General features: G+C 46.5%; 1 protein-coding gene across 1 annotated transcript in view; it reads left to right on the top strand.

Annotated features, from left to right (window-relative positions):
* Nucleotides 1-23334, top strand: part of MST1 (macrophage stimulating 1) — a 174622-nt gene that overhangs the window by 141527 nt on the left and 9761 nt on the right. Inside the window, exons 5-9 of the mRNA XM_074959623.1 lie at nucleotides 16498-16634; nucleotides 17410-17530; nucleotides 18157-18284; nucleotides 18872-19037; nucleotides 20023-20153. Coding sequence (XP_074815724.1) covers nucleotides 16498-16634; nucleotides 17410-17530; nucleotides 18157-18284; nucleotides 18872-19037; nucleotides 20023-20153 — 683 coding nt within the window. The remainder of the gene's footprint in view (nucleotides 1-16497; nucleotides 16635-17409; nucleotides 17531-18156; nucleotides 18285-18871; nucleotides 19038-20022; nucleotides 20154-23334) is intronic.

Genomic DNA, 23334 nt, shown 5'->3' with positions numbered 1-23334 from the left:
TTGTTGTATTAACAATTGTGATTAAAATAGAGATAGAGGATGTATGTGGATGGATGCTTGGTGTGGATAATAACTGAATGATCAGGGAGGTGCCAGCCTAAGAATCCAGTGTCCATCGGCTGAAGAAGGCGTCAAGTGGAAATAACTAGAGGACCCCCGGAGGGCAGACTGGAATCCACCCAACAGCCTCAAGAATGGGAGAACCAAAGAACAAGATAACATCTAGCAGCACGGAGCCGTCAGGAATGTGCCATCTGCTGATTGATTCAGCAACAGCATGATGAAGCAATTCCCACAGACTGGCCTAGGAAGAAATTCCTATAAAAAGAGACTCTAAAAAGTGAGAACTTTGGGGTCTGATTCTGCAAACCAACTTCCAGGAGCATCAGATGAGCATCTGACAAGGCCCTGCTCCCTCCTCATGTCCAGGCCACCTGGCCAGTGGCTTGGCATGAGCAACTCTAAGGCTGGTAACTATGATAACAACCTTGCAGAACCTGTGTGTGTGTGTGTGTGTGTGTATATGAATGAATGTGTGAAGAAATATGAGATTGAATGGAATGTTATAGCTATAACTAACTGCTTACTATGATAACAACCTTGCAGAACCTGTGTGTGTGTGTGTGTGTGTGTTTGTATGAATGAATGAGTGAATAAAGATGAGATTGAATGGAATGTTACAGCTGTAACTAACTGCTTACTATGATTCTTTCTGTATTCACAATAAATGTGGTATTTTGCCTTTTTCCCTTTAATAAGATCCTGCTGGTTTTTAATTTATTGGTATAACATTTTGGTGGAGAATTGCGAAAGGGGGAATATTGGTAAAAAACCTCAGTTATTGTAAATATTGGTGTGCACACCGCCAGCTCTAGTGAGCTAGGCATTTCTATTAGGTTAACCAGACCTGCTGGCCTCCGAGAAGGTAGCAGGGGACCTGCTGGCCTCCGAGAAGGTAGCAGGAAAAACAGATTAAACCAGACCTGCTGGCCTCCGAGAAGGTAGCAGGGGACCTGCTGGCCTCCGAGAAGGTAGCAGGAAAAACAGATTAAACCAGACCTGCTGGCCTCCGAGAAGGTAGCAGGGGACCTGCTGGCCTCCGAGAAGGTAGCAGGGAAGAACAGATTAAACTAGACCTGCTGGCCTCCGAGAAGGTAGCAGGGAAAACAGATTAAACCAGACCTGCTGGCCTCCGAGAAGGTAGCAGGGGACCTGCTGGCCTCCGAGAAGGTAGCAGGGAAGAACAGGTTAACCGGACCGGCTGGCCTCCGAGAAGGTAGCAGGGAGAAATAGGTTAACCAGACCTGCTGGCCTCCGGGAAGGTAGCAGGGGACCTGCTGGCCTCCGGGAAGGTAGCAGGGGAAAAACGCATAGATTAAGCTATGATTTCAGAATCTAGGCTGTGTCACTTGCTAAGTAATACCAGCAGTGACAAAGAGATTGAAATATCCATGTTAAGATGTTTAAAAGAAAACAGGGTAAGCCAGTACCAGAGGGAGGAATGGAGTCAGAAGGAACTCCAACCTCACCTTTTGTTAAAGAAATTACACCTTTTAAACAAAACCTTCAAAAATTTGGGCACAGTCCTTGGACTAAACAAGCCCTAGCTGATCTCTGCACTATTTCGGACCTAGAGGATAGATTGGCTCAGTATATCCTCATATACAAACCTTCTAGTGCTGCCAAAAGAGATGCAGCAGCAATTTGGTTGTTGTGGGAGGCATGTAAGGATTCTTCCCTCCGCTTGTCTTCATGTAAAGAGGAAAAGGCACAAACGGAAAAGGGAGCAGACAATTGGAAGGTGCTGGCTACAAATACCCAAAGCCAGCTGAAAATAGTGAAAGAGGCACTCCAGGAATACAAAAAGAGTGAAAAAGTTAACTCTGCAGAGGCTGGAGGGAGGCAGGTAAAGGGGGAGAAGGTCCTATGTATGGCACCCCCAGGCATAATTACAAAGAGAAAGAGTAAAAAAAAAAAAAGTTAACTCTGCAGAGGCTGGAGGGAATTAAGCAGCTAAACTTTGTGAAAATGTTAAAAAGGAAAAGTGTTAGAGAAAGAGCATTCTTGGTTTCTTTGCAGCCATTCTGAAAGAAAAATGGGCCCTTTTCCAAAGGAATGTCTGTAAATTAGCCAGGCAAAAGAAACTGATTAAAATCATTTGACTGGACAATTTAGTCAAATTTGCTAAAAGAACATAAGGGGGTTCTATTGGAACTTAACTGCCTCAAATGTATAAAGGGAATGTAAGATGTAAAAAAACAGAGCAACGTGGAAGGGATGTTAAAGAAAAGAAAATGTGTATGTATCTATCTGTGTGTGTGTAAATATGTAAAGTTCTAAGGACCAGTTGGTTTTGTTTTTGTTTTAAATAATGCCACTAAAAATCCATTTGACTCTTTAATTCAAAGTTGCAAAACTGACAGACCTTTTTGCTAGACACAGGTAATTAGTGCTGTTTGGCTTTGGGATTTGGCATTTAACCCTTAAAAGGTAACTCAATGCTTTACAAAATTTAAAATGTTTTTAAGTTGTGGCTGCAGCAGGGCAGTCAAAATCTGGAGAATAGAAAAAAATTGGATTATTTTTGTTTGGTTGGTTGGTTTTTGTTTGTTTGTTTGATTTTGTAACAAAATAGCAGATGAGAGCTGTAGTAAAAAAAAATAAATAAATACGAAATTTAAAAAAAAAGACAGTGGCCCTCTGAAGCAACAGCAGGGGTGAGGTGCACAAAACAAAAAGAAGCAATGTTAGAAACACTGAGTCTTAAAATGGCTCTGAGTAATCAGACTGTCACTTTGATAAAGGTACATGAAAACTCTGTAAGCAAAAAAAAGAAATAGTTACACCTTATGTAAAAATTGATATGGATAATGTTATAGAAGTTAAACTATGGAAGGAATGTGCATTTGCCCCAGAACATGCGCAGGGTATATTGTAGAAGGGGCAAAAGAAATGCAAACGTACCATGCTACTTAATTAAAATGCTATTAGGGCTCCAAAGGGAGCCACAATAGGTTGGGTTTTCTTTTTCAGATTGCTGTGTGTTTTGGAAGCAGAAGTTAAAAGTAATCAAAACTCTGGTGAAAGTTGATTGTGTCCCTTTTAAGATAGAGTCTCTGAGCTGCTGATGGCTTTAAATCCAAAAGCAGGAAGTGTCTGTGAAAATGCAAATTACCTAAATGATAAAGGAAGGAAAGAACTAGCAGCACAAAGGAGCTGCAGATAAAGGACACACCTGGTCAGCAAACAAATTGTCTAAATAAAAGACATGGGATAACAAGATAATTTTAATAAATTTAATGATAATAAGTATCCCTGTAACAACATATAGTGTGTATGATTTTTGGAAAAACCCTTTAAGGTCGTATGGTAATGATGCTTCTCAGTTATTACCTGTAAATAAAACTTAAAGCTTAACACAGCAGGAAAAACATTATAAACTTGGTCTTCTGTATAAGAAGGAAAACTCAGGGATTTAATGACTAAACAGTGGGATAATTTCCCCATAACCCTTAAAAGATAAAAGCCATTGAAACCTGGCCTGCCTATAGAACAAAAACAGGAAAATACGGGGGCAATTCCTCTGTTTTGCCTGCAATCAGCAAGGGTATTTGTAAAAGAAATATTTTAAGCAATAATCTGCCACCCCAAAAAGGGGTAGAAACATGTTCTTTTTGTCTTTCAGAAAATCAGGAAAAGCTGATGCCAGCTGAAAAGCAACCCAATACCATGAATCTACTGTCACAATAGAAATTGTGTTTTGTGTTCTATGTTTTGTCTTGTTGCTAGCACTGTTGTGTGTTTAAAAAAAAAAAATACTAAAGACCTGCAGGTACTTAAAAATAAATTAAGCTCTCTGACCCAGCTACAGGACAGCCTGACACAAAAACAAGTACATGCCAATGTAGACTTGGTCCAAATTGGTCTGGGTAACCTAAAAGCCCGATGGAATCTTTGGCAATGGCTTAATACTACCACATGGCTTATGCATAAGAAAAAAAAAATATTAGAAATAGGAAACCACACAGCCATAGCTATGGGATGCACTGAAATGCAGATACTTGCACTAGCTACTTTGGAACACGAAATGTTCTGGGTCATATTGGGAAATATTAAGGGTTTGATGCATTTGTTAAAACAAAGAAAGAGATCATTGTTTGACACTTATCAATATGAATGGATGCAATATGTTTCCAGTATTGTAAAACCAGACTTGTTAATGGGAGAAATTGTTGTCAAAATTGCACACCAACGGTCCCTGGAGGCAAAGGTATGGAAAGTTAGCCCACTTCCCATATTACACATGGGATCCTTCTGGCTACCCCAAACCTCGAGCCAATGGGCTGGGGAGGGAGGGAAGCTATTGGACACTAGAGGTTGTATCGAATGGACTCCTCAAAAGTGGGTGTGCCTCACCTTGCCTGTTGCCCCAGAACCTTGTAGTAAAGATACATCACTAGGATCATGTATGTGGATGAATTGGAATCACAAACTCAAATTGCCTCACGGTACCTTCTCTTGAATAGGCTACATAGAAAGTGACACTGACGATTATAAATCTTAGTGTCAAAAGGGGGATTATGTTGGATCATATTAAAGAAGTTCTGTATTAAAATCACAAATGAGTTTGATTCCCCATAGTTTAAATTCCAGGGTATTACTAATTAAGAGGTCTCTTGGTTTTTGGTACTGTTTCTCTCCCTCTGTATGTGAAACTTGCAAGCTGCTAATTGCGTTAGTACATTCTAAGACAGAGTCTGTTCTCAAAGCAATTCACAGAGACTCAAAGCAATACTCTAACAACAGAAACAGCACCCAGAGACTCCCCGCCCTTTTGTTGTATTAACAATTGTGATTAAAATAGAGATAGAGGATGTATGTGGATGGATGCTTGGTGTGGATAATAACTGAATGATCAGGGAGGTGCCAGCCTAAGAATCCAGTGTCCATCGGCTGAAGAAGGCGTCAAGTGGAAATAACTAGAGGACCCCCGGAGGGCAGACTGGAATCCACCCAACAGCCTCAAGAATGGGAGAACCAAAGAACAAGATAACATCTAGCAGCACGGAGCCGTCAGGAATGTGCCATCTGCTGATTGATTCAGCAACAGCATGATGAAGCAATTCCCACAGACTGGCCTAGGAAGAAATTCCTATAAAAAGAGACTCTAAAAAGTGAGAACTTTGGGGTCTGATTCTGCAAACCAACTTCCAGGAGCATCAGATGAGCATCTGACAAGGCCCTGCTCCCTCCTCATGTCCAGGCCACCTGGCCAGTGGCTTGGCATGAGCAACTCTAAGGCTGGTAACTATGATAACAACCTTGCAGAACCTGTGTGTGTGTGTGTGTGTGTATATGAATGAATGTGTGAAGAAATATGAGATTGAATGGAATGTTATAGCTATAACTAACTGCTTACTATGATAACAACCTTGCAGAACCTGTGTGTGTGTGTGTGTGTGTGTTTGTATGAATGAATGAGTGAATAAAGATGAGATTGAATGGAATGTTACAGCTGTAACTAACTGCTTACTATGATTCTTTCTGTATTCACAATAAATGTGGTATTTTGCCTTTTTCCCTTTAATAAGATCCTGCTGGTTTTTAATTTATTGGTACAACATAGGGGCATTAGGGGACAAGAGCTGAGGAAGCGTTGTTCTAAGTCAGCCATAAAAATGTTGGCATACTATGGGGCCATGTGGGTACCCATAGCAGTGCCGCTGATTTGAAGGTATACATTGTCCCCAAATGTGAAATAGTTATGGGTGAGGACAAAGTCACAAACTTCAGCCACCAGGTTTGCCGTGAATTTATCAGGGATAATGTCCCTGTCGGCCTGTAGTCCATCTTTGTGTGGAATGTTGGTGTAGAGGGCTTCTACATCCATAGTGGCCAGGATGGTGTTTTCAGGAAGATCACCGATGGATTGTAGTTTCCTCAGGAAGTCAGTGGTGTCTCGAAGATAGCTGGGAGTGCTGGTAGCGTAGGGCCTGAGGAGGGAGTCTACATAGCCAGACCCTGTCAGGGTGCCAATGCCTGAGATGATGGGGCGTCCAGGATTTCCAGGTTTATGGATCTTGGGTAGCAGATAGAATGCCCCAGGTCGGGGTTCCAGGGGTGTGTCTGTGCTGATTTGTTCTTGTGCTTTTTCAGGAAATAGACACAAATCAGATGTCAAGAATTATAACATTCATAAACCAGTCGGAGAACACTTCAATCTCTCTGGTCACTCGATCTCAGACCTAAAGGTCGCAATATTAAAACAAAAAGACTTCAAAAACAGACTCCAAGGAGAGACTGCTGAATTGGAATTAATTTGCAAACTGGATACAATTAACTTAGGCTTGAATAGAGACTGGGAATGGATGTGTCATTACAAAAAGTTTTCTTCCCCCTCCCCCCATCCCCCCCAACTCTCCTGCTGGTAATAGCTCATCTTAAGTGATCACTCTCCTTACAGTGTGTATGATAACACCCATTTTTTCATGTTGTGTGTATATAAATCTCCTCACTGTATTTTCCACTGAATGCATTCGATGAACTGAGCTGTAGCTCACGAAAGCTTATGCTCAAATAAATTGGTTAGTCTCTAAGGTGCCACTAGTACTCCTTTTCTTTTTGTAGAATTGATTCCTTTCGCTTTGTGTAACCACACCAAGGGAGCATGATCACTGTAAACTTCTTGTTATACAAATAGGGTTTGAGTTGCTTTACTGCCCACACAATTGCATAGCATTCTTTCTCTATAGTAGCATAGTGTTGTTCAATAGGTGTCAATTTTTGCTTAGATATGGAATGGGGTGCCTTTTACCTCCCTCCCCATCCTGCATCAGCACAGTTTCCAACCCCACATTAGAAGCATTTGTGCACAGCAGGAACGTTTTCCCAAAATCAGGGATGACTAATATAGGCTCCTTAGCTAGCGACTCTTATTTTTGGGAAGCCTTTTTCACAGGCCTTAGTCCACTTTACCTCGTCTGGTTTCCCCTTTTTGGTAAGGTCTGTTATGGGGGCCACAATGTCACAAAATCCCTTTACAAACCTGCAATAATAGTTGGCAAGCCCAATAAAAGATTGGACTTGCTCCTTTGTTTTAGGAACAGGCCAGCCTTTTATGGCTTCTACTTTCAGGGGATCAGGGTGTTCCAATCTGCTTCCCACTCTGTGTCCCAGGTATGATACCTCTGCAGCTCCTAAGGCATGTTTGGAGATTTTAATAGTTAGGCTGGCTTCCCTTAGCCTTTCTAACACAACTCCCATGTGGTATAGATGATCTTCCCAGGAGCAGCTGAAAATGGCCAAGTCATCTATATAGGCTCTGACAAAGGTCTGCAACCCATGCAAAACCTGATTAATGAGTCTCATAAAGGTGGCACCAGAATTTTTTAATCCAAACGGTAGAACCTTGAACTCATACAGACCAGAATCCACTATGAAAGCAGAATTTTCCTGGGCATCAACATCTAAGGGGATTTTCCAGTATCCTCAAGTTAAATCCAGTGTGCTTATGAACTTTGTACCCTCCAATTGGTCCAATAAATCATGTATGCAGCGTGTGGGGTATGGATCAGGCTGTGTGATTGCATTTAGCTTTCTGTAATCCACACAAATCCTCATGGTTTTATTCTTCTTGGGCACCATCACAATGGGAGAGGCCCAGGGACTATTTGATTTAGTAATTATTCCCATTTCCAACATGCCTTTAGACTTCTCCTGGATCTGCCTTTGCATTTCCCCCTTGGCCCAATATGCCCTGCTAGGCACTGGGTAGTTTGAATGGAATGCACAATCATGTTAGTTAAAGCTGGCCGGTTGGAGAATGTTTGCCTGTGGTATTTTAACAGGGCTAACATCTCCTGTTTTTGGGTAGGATTTGAACTGTTCCCAAACTCCATACTTTCCAGCAGGGTTTCTGTAATTAGGTCAATCAAAGGGACAGATCCTGTTCCCTCATGAGCACAACAAATCATATTGACATAAGCTTTCAGTCTATTAGCATGCACCGTCTGCATAGCTCCTCTTCCATGAGGATTCTTGACATTATAGGTAATCTCATTAACCCTTTCCACTACCTCATAGGGTCCGTCTCAAATGTCCTGCATTTTATTCTTCCTTACAGGAATCAACACAAGAACCATATTCCCAATTTCAAAAGCTCTTTCCTCAGCATGCCTATTGTACCAACTTTCTGATCTTCCTGATTTTTCCTAAGGTTCTGCTGCACCACATCCATCACAGCCTGCAGTCTCTCCTTAAAGTGGGACACATACTCCCCTACTGGCTATTCTATTTCTTCAGTATTGCCTTCCCAGGAGTCATAGATCAAATTTGAGGGTCCCCGCCCTGTCTTCCATACAAGAGATCAAAAGGAGCAATCCCTGTGGATTCTTGGGGCACGCTTCTATATGCAGATAGTAAATATGGAAGCAACACATCCCTGTCACCCTTGTGCCTGGAAACATGCATCCTAAGCATGGCTTTCAGAGTTCCATTGAACCTTTCTACCAGTCCATTTTTCTAGGGGTGGTAGGGTGTAGCCTTTAAGTGCTTCACCCCACACAACTCCCACAATTTCTCAAACACCATAGACATAAAATTAGTACAGCGGTCTGTCAGCATTTCCTTGGGAAAACCCACCCTGCTAAAGATGGTAAAGAAAGCTGTGGCCACAGCCTCAGCTTTAATGTTAGACAATGCTACAGCCTCAGGGTACCTGGTAGTAAAATCCACCACCACAAGAATATACCTTTTTCCATTCCTAGAAGGTCTGGATATAGGTCCCACAACGTCCACAAAAACAACAAGGAGTCCAGTGGCACCTTAAAGACTAGCAGATTTATTTGGGCATAAGCTTTTGTGGGTAAAAAACCCACTTCTTCAGATGCATGGAGTGAAAATTTCGGATGCAGGCATTATTATACTGACACATGAAGAGAAGGGAGTTACCTCACAAGTGGACAACCAGTGTTGACAGGGCCAATTCAGTCAGGGTCGATGTAGTCCACGCCCAATAATTGATGAGGAGGTATCAATTCCAGGAGAGGTAAAGTTGCTTTTGTAGTGAGCCAGCCACTCCCAGGCCCTGTTTAAGCCCAAATTAATGGTGTTAAATTTGCAAATGAATTTTAGTTCTGCAGTTTCTCTTTGAAGTCTGTTTCTGAACTTTTTTTGTTCAAGTATGGCTACTTTTAAATCTGTTATAGAATGTCCAGGAAGATTGAAGTGTTCTCCTACTGGCTTTTGCATGTTACCATTCCTGATGTCAGATTTGTGTCCATTTATTCTTTTACATAGAGACTGTCCGGTTGGCCAATGTACATGGCAGAGGGGCATTGCTGGCACATGATGGTGTATATCACATAAGTAGATGTGCAGGTGAATGAGTCCCTGGTGGTGTGGCTGATGTGGTTGGGTCCTCCGATGGTGTTGCTAGAGTAGATATGTGGACAGACTAGGCAACAAGGTTTGTTACAGGGCTTGGTTCCTGGGTTAGTGTTTCTGTGGTGCGGTGTGTAGTTGCTGGTGAGTATTTGCTTCAGGTTGGGGGGCTGTCTGTAAGCAAGGACTGGCCTGCCTCCCAAGGCCTGTGAGACTGGGGGATCGTTTTCCAGGATAGGTTGTAGATTGTTGATGATGTGCTGGAGAATTTTAGCTGGGAGCTGTATGTGATGGCCAGTGGTGTTCTGTTATTTTCTTGTTGGGCCTGTCCTGTAGTAGGTGACTTCTGGGTACCTGTCTCGCTCTGTCAATCTGTTTCCTCCCTTCCCCAGGTGGGTACTGTAGTTGTAAGAATGCTTGATAGAGATCTTGTAGGTGTTTGTCTCTGTCTGAGGGATTGGAGCAAATTCGGTTGTATCTTAGGGCTTGGCTGTAGACAATGGATGGTGTGATGTGTCCTGGATGGAAGCTGGAGGCATGTAGGTAAGTATAGCGGTCAGTAGGTTTTCGGTATAAGGTGGTGTTTATGTGACCATCACTTATTTGTACTGTAGTGTCCAGGAAGTGGATCTCTTGTCCAGGCTGAGGTTGATGGTGGGGTGGAAATTGTTGAAATCCAGGTGGAATTCTTCAAGGGCCTCCTTCCCGTGAGTCTCATCCCACTGGCTAACCATAAGTCATACAAGCAATTCCCTTAGATACTCCAGTTTCCCAGTATCACCACCAGTGCCACTTGTTATAGGGATGAATGGTTATGAAAACCAATGCCACAGTAAAAGAAAAAAGGTTCTCCTGATCCCAAAGGACCAAGCCCCAAACCCAGGTCAATATAAAAATCAGATCTTATCCACAAATCACGCTGTTGCCAATCCTTTAGAATCTAAAGGTTTATTCATAAAAGAAAAGAATATAGATGAGTACTAAAATTGGTTAAATGGAATCAATCACATACATTAATGGCAAAGTTCTTGTTTCAGGCTTGTAGCAGTTATAGAATAAACTGCAGGTTCAAATCAAGTCTCTGTAGTACATCCACAGCTGGGGTGGGTCATTCAGTCCTTTGTTCAGAGCTTCAGTTTATAGCAAAGTTCCTCCAGAGGTCAGAAGCAGGATTGAAGACAAAATGGAGATGCTGCTGCTGTCTTTTATAATCCTTTTGCCATGTGGCTTGTGCTCTCTTTGTTCCAACCACAAGCTACCCAGCACATGGCATGGAAAAACCTTAGTGTTCTGTCCATAGGCATGTCCCTGCATGCCTTGCTGAGTCACAAGGTGTATCTGCCTTCTCTTTGCATAGCTGATGGTCCTTAATGGGCCATCAAGCAGGCTAGGCAGTGCTGATGCCACATTGTCTGGGGTGTCACCCAGAAGCATAGCACCAGTTTGAAATACAGACAGTATAGAGCCAAAACTTATAATTTTAAATACAAAATGATACATGCATTTAGATAGCATAATGATAACCAGCAAATCATAACCTTTTTATAGACACCTCACACGACAACCTTTGTACAATATTTCCTGCAAATATATAACAGTGGTTGCAACAATGATCTATATGGTTACAGTTTATGTCAATAACGTCACACTAGCAAATAAAACCACAAACTAAGCCTAATATACTAGATAGGATTTGAATTAGCAATATCTCACCCTGACTTATGATACAATAAAGCTTGCAAATTCTGGGTTCCCCTCCCCCCTTACAAGTCCTTTGTCTTCCAGAGGTTCTTTCAGGTGTTGAGTTGTGGGGGAGTGAAGACAAATCATGATGTCACTCCCCACCTTATATAGACCCTGGGTCTATGTTGCAGCATACTAGCATGGCTGGCTCAACAAGGCAAGGTTCTGGAAGTCCCAAGCTGACAGGGGAAACGGGCTCTGAGGTAATTTCAGCACACTGCGTGACAGCCCCAAGGGGATCTCTGTGACCAAACCCATCACACCCAGCTTCTGGCAAAAAGAAGCTAGGGATTTTGAAGCACTTGGAGGAGATGAAGGTGATCAAGAACAGACAACATGGATTCAGCAAGGGCAAGTCATGCCTGATCAACCTGATTGCCTTCTGTGATGAGAAAACTGGCTCTGTGGATATGGGAAAAGCAGTGGACCTGATATAACTTGACTTTAGCAAAGCTTTTGTTATGGTCTCCCACAGTATTCTTGCCAGAAAGTTAAAATAGTATGGATTGGATGAATGGACTATAAGGTAGATAGAAAGCTGGCTAGATTGTCAGGCTCAACGGGTAGTGATCAATGGCTTGATGTCTAGTTGGCAACCGATATCAAGCAGAGTACCCCAGGGGTCGATCTTGGGGCCGGTTTTTTCAACATTTTCATTAATGATCTGGATGATGGGATGGATTGCACCCTCAGCAAGTTTGCAGATGACACTAAGCTGTGGGGAGAGGTAGATACATTGGAGGGTAGGGATAGGGTCCAGAGTGACTTAGACAAGTTGGAGGATTGGGCCAAAAAAAATCTGATGAGGTTCAACAAGGACAAGTGCAGAGTCCTGCAGTTAGTACGGAAGAATCCCATGCACCGCTACAGGCTGGGTACCGACTGGCTAAGCAGCAGTTCTGCAGAAAAGGACCTGGGGATTACAGTGGACGAGAAGCTGGATATGAGTCAGCAGTGTGCCCTTGTTGCCAAGAAAGCTAATGGCATATTGGGCTGTATTAGTAGGAGTATTGCCAGCAGATCAAGGGAAGTGATTATTCCCCTCTATTCAGGACTGGTGAGGCCACATCTGGAGTATTGAGTCCAGTTTTGGGCCCCCCACTACTGAAAGGATGTGGACAAATTGGAGAGTCCGTCGGAAAGCAATGAAAATGATCAGTGGGCTGTGGCACAAGACTTACAAGGAGAGACTGAGGGAACTGGGCTTATTTAGTCTGCAGAAGAGAAGAGTGAGGGGGGATTTGATAGCAGCCTTCAACTACCTGAAGGGCAGTTCCAAAGAGGATGGAGCTAGGCTGTTCTCAGTGGTGGCAGATGACAGAACAAGGAGCAATGGTCTCAAGTTGCAGTGGGGGAGGTCTAGATTAGATATTAGGAAACACTATTTCACTAAGAGGGTGGTGAAGCACTGGAATAGGTGCAATACAACCGCATTTGCTCCAACCCCTCAGACAGAGACAAACACCTACAAGATCTCTATCAAGCATTCTTACAACTACAATACCCACCTGCGGAAGTGAAGAAACAGATTGATAGAGCCAGAAGAGTTCCCAGAAGTCACCTACTACAGGACAGGCCTAACAAAGTAAATAACAGAACGCCACTAGCCATCACCTTCAGCCCCCAGCTAAAACCCCTCCAACGCATTATTAAGGATCTACAACCTATCCTGAAGGATGACCCAACACTCTCACAAATCTTGGGAGACAGGCCAGTCCTTGCCTACAGACAGCCCCCCAACCTGAAGCAAATACTCACCAGCAACCACATACTACACAACATAACCACTAACCCAGGAACCTATCCTTGCAACAAAGCCCGTTGCCAACTGTGTCCACATATCTATTCAGGGGACACCATCACAGGGCCTAATAACATCAGCCACACTATCAGAGGCTCGTTCACCTTCACATCCACCAATGTGATATATGCCATCATGTGCCAGCAATGCCCCTCTGCCGTGTATATTGGTCACACTGGACAGTCTCTACGTAAAAGAATAAATGGACACAAATCAGATGTCAAGAATTATAACATTCATAAACCAGTCGGAGAACACTTCAATCTCTCTGGTCACTCGATCTCAGATATGAAAGTTGCGATATTACAACATAAAACTTCAAAACCAGACTCCAGAGAGAGACTGTTGAATTGGAATTAATTTGCAAATTGGATACAATTAACTTAGGCTTGAATAGAGACTGGGAGTGGCTAAGTCATTATGCAAGGTAACCTATTTCCCCTTGTTTCCCCCCCCCCCCAGACGTTCTTGTTAAACCCTGGATTTGTGCTGGAAATGGCCCACCTTGATTATCATACACATTGTAAGGAGAGTGATCACTTTAGATAAGCTATTACCAACAGGAGAGTGGGTTTCGGGGGAGAGAAAACCTTTTGTAGTGGTAAACATCCATTTTTTCATGGTTTGTGTGTATAAAAAAATCTTCTGTACTTTCCACAGTATGCATCCGATGAAGTGAGTTGTAGCTCACGAAAGCTTATGCTCAGATAAATTGGTTAGTCTCTAAGGTGCCACAAGTACTCCTTTTCTTTTTGCGAATACAGACTAACACGGCTCTTACTCTGTTACCTAGGTAGGTGATGGAATCTCCATCCTTAGAGGTTTTTAAGGCCCATCTTGACAAAGCCCTGGCTGGGATGATTTGGTTGGTGCTGGTCCTGCTTTGAGCAGGGGGTTGGACTAGATGACATCCTGAGGTCTCATCCAATTCTAATCTTCTATGATTCTATACCATCCTTGCCCATCCTAGCTAATAGCCATTGATGGACTACCATCCATGAATGTATCTAATTGTTTTTTGAACCCTGTTATAGTCTTGGTCTTCACATCATCCTCTGGCAAAGAGTTCCTCAGGTTGACTGTGCGTTGTGTGGAGAAATACTTTCTTTTGTTTGTTTTAAACCTGCTGCCTATTAATTTCATTTGGTGACCCCCTAGTTCGTGTTTTATGAGAAGGAGTAAATAAAACTTCCTTATCTACTTTCTCCACACCAGTCATGATTTTATAGACCTCTATCATGTACCCCCTTAATTGTTTCTTTTCCAACCTGAAAAGTCCCAGTCTTATTAATCTCTCATCATACGGCAGCCATTCCATACTCCTAATCACTTTTGTTGCCCATTTCTGAATCTTTTCCAGTTCCAATATATCTTTTTTGAGATGAGGCGAAATCAACTGCACGCAGTATTCAAGATGTGGGCATACCATGGATTTATATAGAGGCAACATGATATTTTCTATCTTATTGTCTAACCCTTTCTTAATGATTCCCAATATTTTGTTAGCTTTTTTGAGTGCTGCTGCACATTGAATGGATGTTTTGAGAGAACTATCCACAATGACTCCAAGATCTCTTTCTTGAGTGAGAACTCCTAATTTAGATCCCATCATTTTATATGTATAGTTGGGATTATGTTTTCCAATGTGCATTACTTTGCATTTATTAACATTGTGGAAAAATACAAGTCCCAAAATTGAGTTCAGTGTCATGTGATCTGGTCACATGCCATTGCATGCTTCGCTCAGTCATAGCAGCCATTATCCATAGGCTGGCTGAAGCACTCCCAGGTGGGAACAAACTTTTTCCATGGTCCATTGTCTTTACTGTTGGGCCATTAGCACTGTCTAGCTTCTTCATTTTTGTACCTGAAAGGCTAGTTGTGGATGTTTCCAACTTCACAACATCTTTCAGTGACACACGCATAGCAAAATTCATAACTCCAGATACAATCCAACAAGAATGCTACCTCACAAGGCTCACTTTGTACAAAACATATCATAATTTTATGACAGTGGTGAATATGGGGGTGTCAGGGTGTTGCTCTGGGGCACAGAGTGTCACACACACACCACTCTGGGAGGCAGTTTTACTGGGCTGGTGTAATGGGGTGCTTACATCTGCTGGAGGCAAATGTGAATGCAGACACATGCATAACTCAGGCTATGTCTACTCTACTGCAGTAAGTTGACCTAAGTTACACTACTCCAGCTATGTGAATAACATAGCTGGAGTCAACGTAGCTTAGGTCAACTTATTGTGGTGTCTACACCAGACTGGGTTGATGGGAGACACTCTCCCGTCGACTTACCTTACTCTTCTTGTTCAGGGTGGAGTATGGGGGTTGACCAGAAAGCGATCTGCGGTCAATTTGGTGGGTCTTCTAAATCGACCCCTGTCAAGGTTCCTCCCCCACTCTGAACTCTAGGGTACAGATGTGGGGACCTGCATGAAAAACCTCCTAAGCTTATCCTTACCAGCTTAGGTCAAAACTTCCCCAAGGTACAAAATATTCCACCCTTTTGTCCTTGGATTGGCCGCTACCACCACCAAACAAATACTGGTTACTGGGGAAGAGCTGTTTGGACACGTCTTTCCCCCCAAAATACTTCCCAAAACCTTGCACCCCACTTCCTGGACAAGGTTTGGTAAAAAGCCTCACCAATTTGCCTAGGTGACTATAGACCCAGACCCTTGGATCTTAAGAACAATGAACAATCCTCCCAACACTTGCACCCCCCCTTTCCAGGGAAATGTTGGATAAAAAGCCTCACCAATTTGCATAGGTGACCACAGACCCAAACCCTTGGATCTGAGAACAATGAAAAAGCATTCAGTTTTCTTACAAAAAGACTTTTAATAGAAATAGAAGTAAATAGAAATTAAAAAAAATCCCCCCTGTAAAATCAGGATGGTAAATACCTTACAGGGTAATTAGATTCAAAACATAGAGAACCCCTCTAGGCAAAAAACCTTAAGTTACAAAAAAGATACACAGACAGAAATAGTTATTCTATTCAGCACAATTCTTTTCTCAGCCATTTAAAGAAATCATAATCTAACACGTACCTAGCTAGATTACTTACTAAAAGTTCTAAGGCTTCATTCCTGGTCTATCCCCGACAAAGACAAAATATAGACAGACCACATATACCCTTTGTTTCTCTCCCTCCTCCCAGCTTTTGAAAGTATCTTGTCTCCTCATTGGTCATTTTGGTCAGGTGCCAGCGAGGTTACCTTTAGCTTCTTAACCCTTTACAGGTGAGAGGAGATTTCCTCTGGCCAGGAGGGATTTTAAAGGGGTTTACCCTTCCCTTTATATTTATGACAACCCCTAAGTTAGACCTGCTAAATCGACCCCTGGTGCATCTATCGCCAGAGCATCAATCTGGCTGCAGTGTAGACATATCCTAAGTCTATGCCAGGCCACTTGCATTGACCTACCTTTGTTGTGTAGCCCTGGCCTGAGTGCTAGAGCCCCTCCTTTGGGCTGTGCAGAGCCCAGCCCCAGCTGGTCTAGGGCACCAGTCACTGAAACTATCCCAGCCCCCTGCGCTCTCTGTGTCCCACCAGGTTTTCACCCTCTCTGCGGAATGGCCTTGAGGAAAACTACTGCCGGAACCCAGATAGAGATGAGCGGGGGCCCTGGTGCTACACCACAGACCCGGCCATCCGGCACCAGAGCTGTGGCATCAAGAAGTGTGAAGATGGTGAGTAAACCCCCTTCCCCCAAGCACAGGTGCTGACTTTTCCTTTTCCTGCTCAACCCCCACTTCACCTGAGGCCCCAACCCCACTCAGCCTCTTCCCCCAAGGCCCCACCTTTGCTCCCCCTCTTCCTGCCTCCACTCTGCCCCCTCCCCGAGGCTCCTGCATACCTGCCGCTCTCTGCCCTCCCCCAATTCCCCCCAACTGCCAAACAGCTGTTGGGCAGCAGCACCACCCCCATCAGCTGTTGGGCAGCAGTGTTCCCCCATTAGCTGATGAGCAGGGGCAGGGAACAGCTGTGGCCAGTATGTGTGGAGCGCCCACTGTTATTTTTCTGTGGATGCTCCATCCCCAGAGCACCAACGGACTCGGCATCTATGCCCCCATGCATGGAATAGCCATCTCCCAGGTGCAATGGCTGGACACCTCACCCCCTCCGTGTGCTGGCTGGATGCTCCCTCCCTCCCTGCGCGACAGCTGGTGCCTGTGCACCAGCACCCAGCCCACACTTGCCCTTTCACCCCTGCACACCGCCATGCTCATATGTGCTGGATCCAGGGTTCTACCCACAAACCCTTGCCTGGCACTAGTCTGCTTGGTGATGGTCTGTGATGTGGGGGCTCTCCTGGGGGCAGGGCTAGGAGGGTTGGGGATGCTGTGGATTCTCTGGGTTCAGTGCCAATGATGCCCACCTGCATAGCTGACAGAGGCCCTCAGAGCTGCCAGCCTGTGTGTGCCCTGCCTCGCTCCATGCCTGAAGCATGACTCTCTCTTGCAGCCATGTGCATGTTGTGTAACGGGGAAGATTACCGAGGCCTGGTGGACCACACGGAGTCCGGGCGGGAGTGCCAGCGCTGGGACCTGCAGCACCCCCACAAGCACCCATACCATCCTCACAAGTACCAGCCCTCCCTGTTTGGGGCGGGGATTGCTCATCCCCCACAGGATGTTCTCAGCATGGGATGGGAACAGCCTGGCCTTTGGGGGGGTGGGGGGCTCAGGACGGAGCAGGGCTAGGTGATGGTGGGGCAGCTCAGCACTCTGTCCAGAGCAGCGAGTTCTCCAGGGTCACTGGTTACTGCCCATGGATTGCTAGGGGCTGGGAAGCCTGAGCCCCCACAGCACTACACAGGCCCTGAAGTGAATGCGGACCAGCCGGGAGGCATGGCACTCCGCGATGGGATGGGCACAAGCAGAGATCCTCCCTGCTGCCAGTGCTGAGCCCCCAGGCTGGCACTGCCACCTGCAGAGGAGTGCACTTGCCACTGCCCAGCCCCACCACCATGTTCAGGCAGGGTCCAGCACCGAGATTCTGTGGGTAACATGGATCCTGGCCACGTCCCCCAAACAGGGCTGGTCACTGCCAAGGGTCAGGCTGAGGCTGCACTGCAAACCCACTTCCTGGGGGTCCGAGCAGGGGGAGAGCACATCCCAGAGGCTCTTGGACCAGGACAGGATCAGAACGTGGCTTTGTAAATATCATGGTTTCCCTCACCTCTCTCCGCCTCCTCCCCGTCCCACCCAGATACCCCGAGAAGGATCTGGATGACAATTACTGCCGCAACCCTGACAGCTCCGTGGGCCCCTGGTGCTACACCACGGACCCAGCCCGGGAGCGGGAGTACTGCCACCTCCGCAAGTGCAGTAAGTGCTGTGTAGTGGGTGCCAATGGGAGTGTCTGGGATGTGTTGACCACACTGCTATGTTCGTATCATCGTTAACTCACTGAGAGCAACGCCGACGTGCCCAGTCTGGCTCTGGCTCTTGATGGTGTGAGGTGTAGCCACCTGGCAGGGCCACCCCATGTCACCGTGCCCGGCTCCCTGCTCCCATGCCTCAGTGGAGTTGAGCCCTGTAGCCATGACAGACCTTTCCCCGACAATGTCCCCCTGCTGACCCTGACCAGCACTGCTCTCTGCTCTGCCCCAGCGCAGGGGATGAGTAGCACACCAACCCCTTGTACAGCGGCCACCCCGCTGGCACTCGGGAACAAGCTCCATGCCCTTAGGGGGATTTCAGAGAGCCCATGAGGTCCAGCCTCTGGCTCACAGCCCTGAGCACATGGCAAGGCCCTGCCAGTGAAGGGTCTGCAGCATGACCAGTCCCCTGGTCAGCAGGCTGGTGCCAGGGTGCAAGGTGTTCCAGTGCCCACAGTATACACCACTCGTCCCTGCTCCCTGGTGCTCCCAAGACAGCCCCCAGTGACGCTTGGCCTCTCCCGCTGCCCACATCTACGGAAGCAGAGAAACGTCCACACCTCACAGATACCACCACCAGCTGCTTCAAGCACAAAGGCGAAGGCTACCGGGGCAAGGTGAACGTCACCACATCAGGGATCCCCTGCCAGCGCTGGGATGCCCAGACCCCGCACCGGCACCACTTCCAGCCTGAGGCATACGAGTGCAAGTAGGCGATGGACCACTTGGGTGTGGGGGAGGGAGGAGCATCTGTGCAGGGATTGCTGGGTGGTCCTTGGGGGCTAGTTGGGGGAGGGGTTACGGGGGTCCCTGTGAGGGGGAGCTAGGTGGGAAGGGGTCACCTGGGGTCCCCATGAGGAAGGGAGCTAGCTGGAGGAGGGGTTGCCTGGGGTGCCTGTGAATGGGGGGCTAGCTGGAGGAGGAGAGGCTGGGGTCCCTAGGGGGGCTAGTTGGGGGAGGGGTCACATGGGGTCCCTATGATGGGGGAGCTAACTGGAGGAGGGGGTCTCTGCGGGGGCCGAGCTGGGGGGAGGGGTTGTTGGAGGTTCCTGGAGGGGAACTTGGGGGAGGGGTCACCTGTTCCCCCTCAGATGAGACCTGGCACCAGCACACACTGCGCTAGCTGTCTGAATAAACACCCAGGGTCCTGGATGGCATGAACAGCTGTGCAGCTGTGGCTTGAGCTGGCTGGAACCAGACTCCCTGGCTCAGGTCCCAGGTGCTGCAGGCTCCCCCTGTGACCATGTACATGTCAGTCTGGCGGCTGCAGCATTGCCCCAGCTGGAGCTGGGCAAGAGGGGCTGGCTCTGCAGCCGGGAGTCACAGCATGGGAGCCAGCCTGGGGAGCCAGCCAGGGCTGGGAGTGTGGTATGAGGCCAAGCAGGGCTTGCTGGTTCCGTGGCTGCAGGCCCTGAGCCTCCAGCACAGGTGTGACCCTGGCCCAGATGGGGTGGAGCCAACCTTGAAGGGGGGCTGCCTGTGAATACCCATAGCCTGATGCCACAGCTTAGGGGGAGCTGCCCCCAGCTTGTCTGTGGGGGGCGATCTGAGCATCTGTATCCTTGGAAATTCCAGCCTGCAACTCACAGAAACACCTCTGTGGCTGGGCACAGCTCCCATGATGGGGGCTGGCAGCCACTGGATGCTGTGCGTTTGGCTGGGGCGTTCCCAAGCTGAGCTGATATGTCTGCCAGGGACCTGCGGGAGAATTACTGCCGGAACCCTGATGGCTCAGAGGCCCCCTGGTGCTTCACCAGCCTGCCCAGCATGCGCGTCGCCTTCTGCTTCCAGATCAAACGCTGCACCGATGAGGTGGCGGTGGAGGGTGAGGACTGCCCTGGCGGGGAGGAGACACTGGGCTGCCCTGAGAGCCTACAATAATAAACCAGTGCTCACAGCCCAGTGCTCTGGAGCAACCCTACAATAACTAGTGCCCACAGCCCACTGCCCAGGAGCGACCCTACAATAACAAATCATCTAGTTATCTTAGGTGCCTGTACATGAATGCAAAAAGCCCGGGGAACATGCAGGAAGAATTGGAAGTCCTGGCACAGTCAGGAAACTATCATAGAATCATAGAAGATTAGAATTGGATGAGACCTCAGGAGGTCATCTAGTCCAACCTCCTGCTCAAAGCAGGACCAGCACCAACTAAATCATCCCAGCCAGGGCTTTGTCAAGCCGGGCCTTAAAAACCTCTGAGAATGGAGATTCCACCACCTCCCTAGGTAACCGATTCCAGTGTTTTACCACCCTCCTACTGAAATAATGTTTCCTAATTTCCAACCTAGACCTCTCCCACTGCAACTTGAGACCATTGCTCCTTGTTCTGTCATCTGCCACCACAGAGAACAGCTGAACTCCATCCTCTTTGGAACCTCCCTTCAGGTAGATGAAGGCTGCTATCAAATCCCCCCTCACTCTTCTCTTCTGCAGACTAAACAAGCCCAGTTCCCTCAGCCTCTCCTCGTAAGTCATGTGTCCCAGCCTACTGATCACTTTTGTTGCCCTCCACTGGACTCTCTTCAATTTGTCCACATCCTTTCTGTAGTGGGGGCCACCAAAACTGGACACAATACTCCAGATATGGCCTCACCAGAGCCGAATATAGAGGAATAATCACTCCCTCGATGTGCTGGCAATGCTCCTACTAATGCTATGATGTGATTGGAGCATTGTCATGGATGGGTATAAACTGTTCAGGAAGGACAGGCAGGGGGAGAAAAGGTGGAGGAATTGCACTATATGTAAGAGAGCAGTATGATTGCTCAGAGCTCCAGTATGAAACTGGAGAAAAAGCTTGTTGAGGGTCTTTGGGTTAAGTTTAGAGGTGAGAAAAACAAGGGTGATGTCGTGGTGGGCATCTACTATCAACCACTGGACCAGGAGGATGAGGTAGATAAGGCTTTCTTCAGACAACTAACAGAAGTTTCCAGATCACAGGCCCTGGTTCTCATTGGGGATTTCAATCACCCTGACATCTGCTGGGAGAGCAATACAGCAGTGCACAGACAATCCAGGAAGTTTTTGGAGAGTGTTGGGGACAACTCCCTGGTGCAAGTGCTGGAGGAACCAACTAGGGACCATGCTTCTCTTGACTTGCTGCTCACACACAGGGAAGAATTGGTAGGGGAAGTAGAAGTAGGTGGCAACCTGGGCAGCAGTGACTATGAGATGATCAAGTTCAGGATCCTGACAAAAGGAAGAAAGGAGAGCAGCAGAATATGGACCCTGGACTTCAGAAAAGCAGACTTTGACTCCCTCAGGGAACTGATGAGCAGGATCCCCTGGGAGAATAACATGAGGGGAAAAGGAGTCCAGGAGAGCTGGCTGTATTTTAAAGAAGCCTTATTGAGGGCTCAAGAACAAACCATCCCGATGTGCAGAAAGAATAGCAAATATGGCAGGCAACCAGCTTGGCTTAACAGAGAAATCTTCGGTGAGCTTAAACACAAAAAGGAAGCTTACAAGAAGTGGAAACTTGGACAGATGACTAGGGAGCAGTATAAAAATATTGCTCGAGCATGCAGGGGTATAATCAGGAAGTCCAAAGAATAACTGGAGTTGCAGCTAGCAAGGGATGTGAAGGGTAACAAGAAGGGTTTCTACAGGTATGTTAGCAACAAGAAGGTCAAGGAAAGTGTGGGACCCTTATGGAATGGGGGAGACAGCCTAGTGACAGATGATGTGGGAAAAAAAATGTTTTTTTTGCCTCGGTCTTCACAGACAAGGTCAGCTCCTAGACAGCACAATATGGGGAGGAGGTGAGCAGCCCTCAGTGGTGAAAGAACAGGTTAAGGACTATTTAGAAAAGCTGGACCTGCACAAGTCCATAGAGCCAGATCTAATGCATCCAAGGGTGTGAGGGAGTTGGCTGATGTGATTGCAGAGCCATTGGCCATTATCTTTGAAAACTTGTGGTGATTGGGGGAGGTCCCGGACGATTGTAAAAAGGCAAATATGGTGCCTATCTTTAAAAAAGGGAAGAAGGAGAATCCTGGGAACTACAAACTGGTCAGCATCACCTCAGTCCCTGGAAAAATCATGGAGCAGGTCATCAAGGAATCCATTTTGAAACACTTGGAGGAGATGAAGGTGATCAGGAACAGTCAACATAGATTCACTAAGGGCAAGTCATGCCTGACCAACCTGATTGCCTTCTATAATGAGTTAACTGGCTCTGTGGATGTGGAGAAAGTGGTGGATGTGATAGATCTTGACTTTAGCCAAGCTTTTCATATGGTCTCCCACAGTATTCTTGCCAGAAAGTTAAAGAAGTATGGGCTGGATGAATGGACTCTAAGGTGGATAGAAAGCTGGCTAGATTGTTGGGCTCAACTGGTAGTGATCAGTGGCTTGATGTCTAGTTGGCAGCCGGTATCAAGTGGAGTACTCCAGGGGTCTGTCCTGGACCTGGTTTTGTTCAACATATTCATTAATGATCTGGATGATGGGATGGATTGCACCCTCAGCAAGTTAGTGGATGACATTCAGCTGTGGGGAGAGGTAGATATGCTGGAGGGTAGGGATAGGGTCCAGAGTGAGCTAGACAAATTGGAGGATTGGGACAAAAGAAATCTGATGAGATTCAACAAGGACAAATGCAGAGTCCTGCAGTTAGGACGGAAGAATCCCATGCTCCGCTACAGGCTGGGTACTGACTGGCTAAGCGGCAGTTCTGCAGAAAAGGACCTGGGGATTACAGTGGCCAAGAAGCTGGATCTGAGTCAGCAGTGTGCCCTTGTTGCCAAGAAGGCTAACAGCATATTGCACTGCATTAGTATGAGCATTGGTGGCAGATCGAAGGAAATGATTATTCCCCTCTATTCGGCACTAGTGAGGCCACATCTGGAGTATTGCGTCCAGTTTTAGGCCCCCCACTACAGAAATGATGTGGATAAATTGAAGAGAGTCCAGCGGAGGGCAGCAAAAATTATTAGGGGGCTGGGGCACATGACTTATGAGGAGAGGCTGAGGGAACTGGGCTTATTTAGTCTGCAGAGGAG

This window comes from Natator depressus, chromosome 7 (genome assembly GCF_965152275.1).
Source record: "Natator depressus isolate rNatDep1 chromosome 7, rNatDep2.hap1, whole genome shotgun sequence".
NCBI classification, from domain to species: domain Eukaryota; kingdom Metazoa; phylum Chordata; order Testudines; family Cheloniidae; genus Natator; species Natator depressus.
This window is presented reverse-complemented; position numbering and strand designations above follow the sequence as displayed.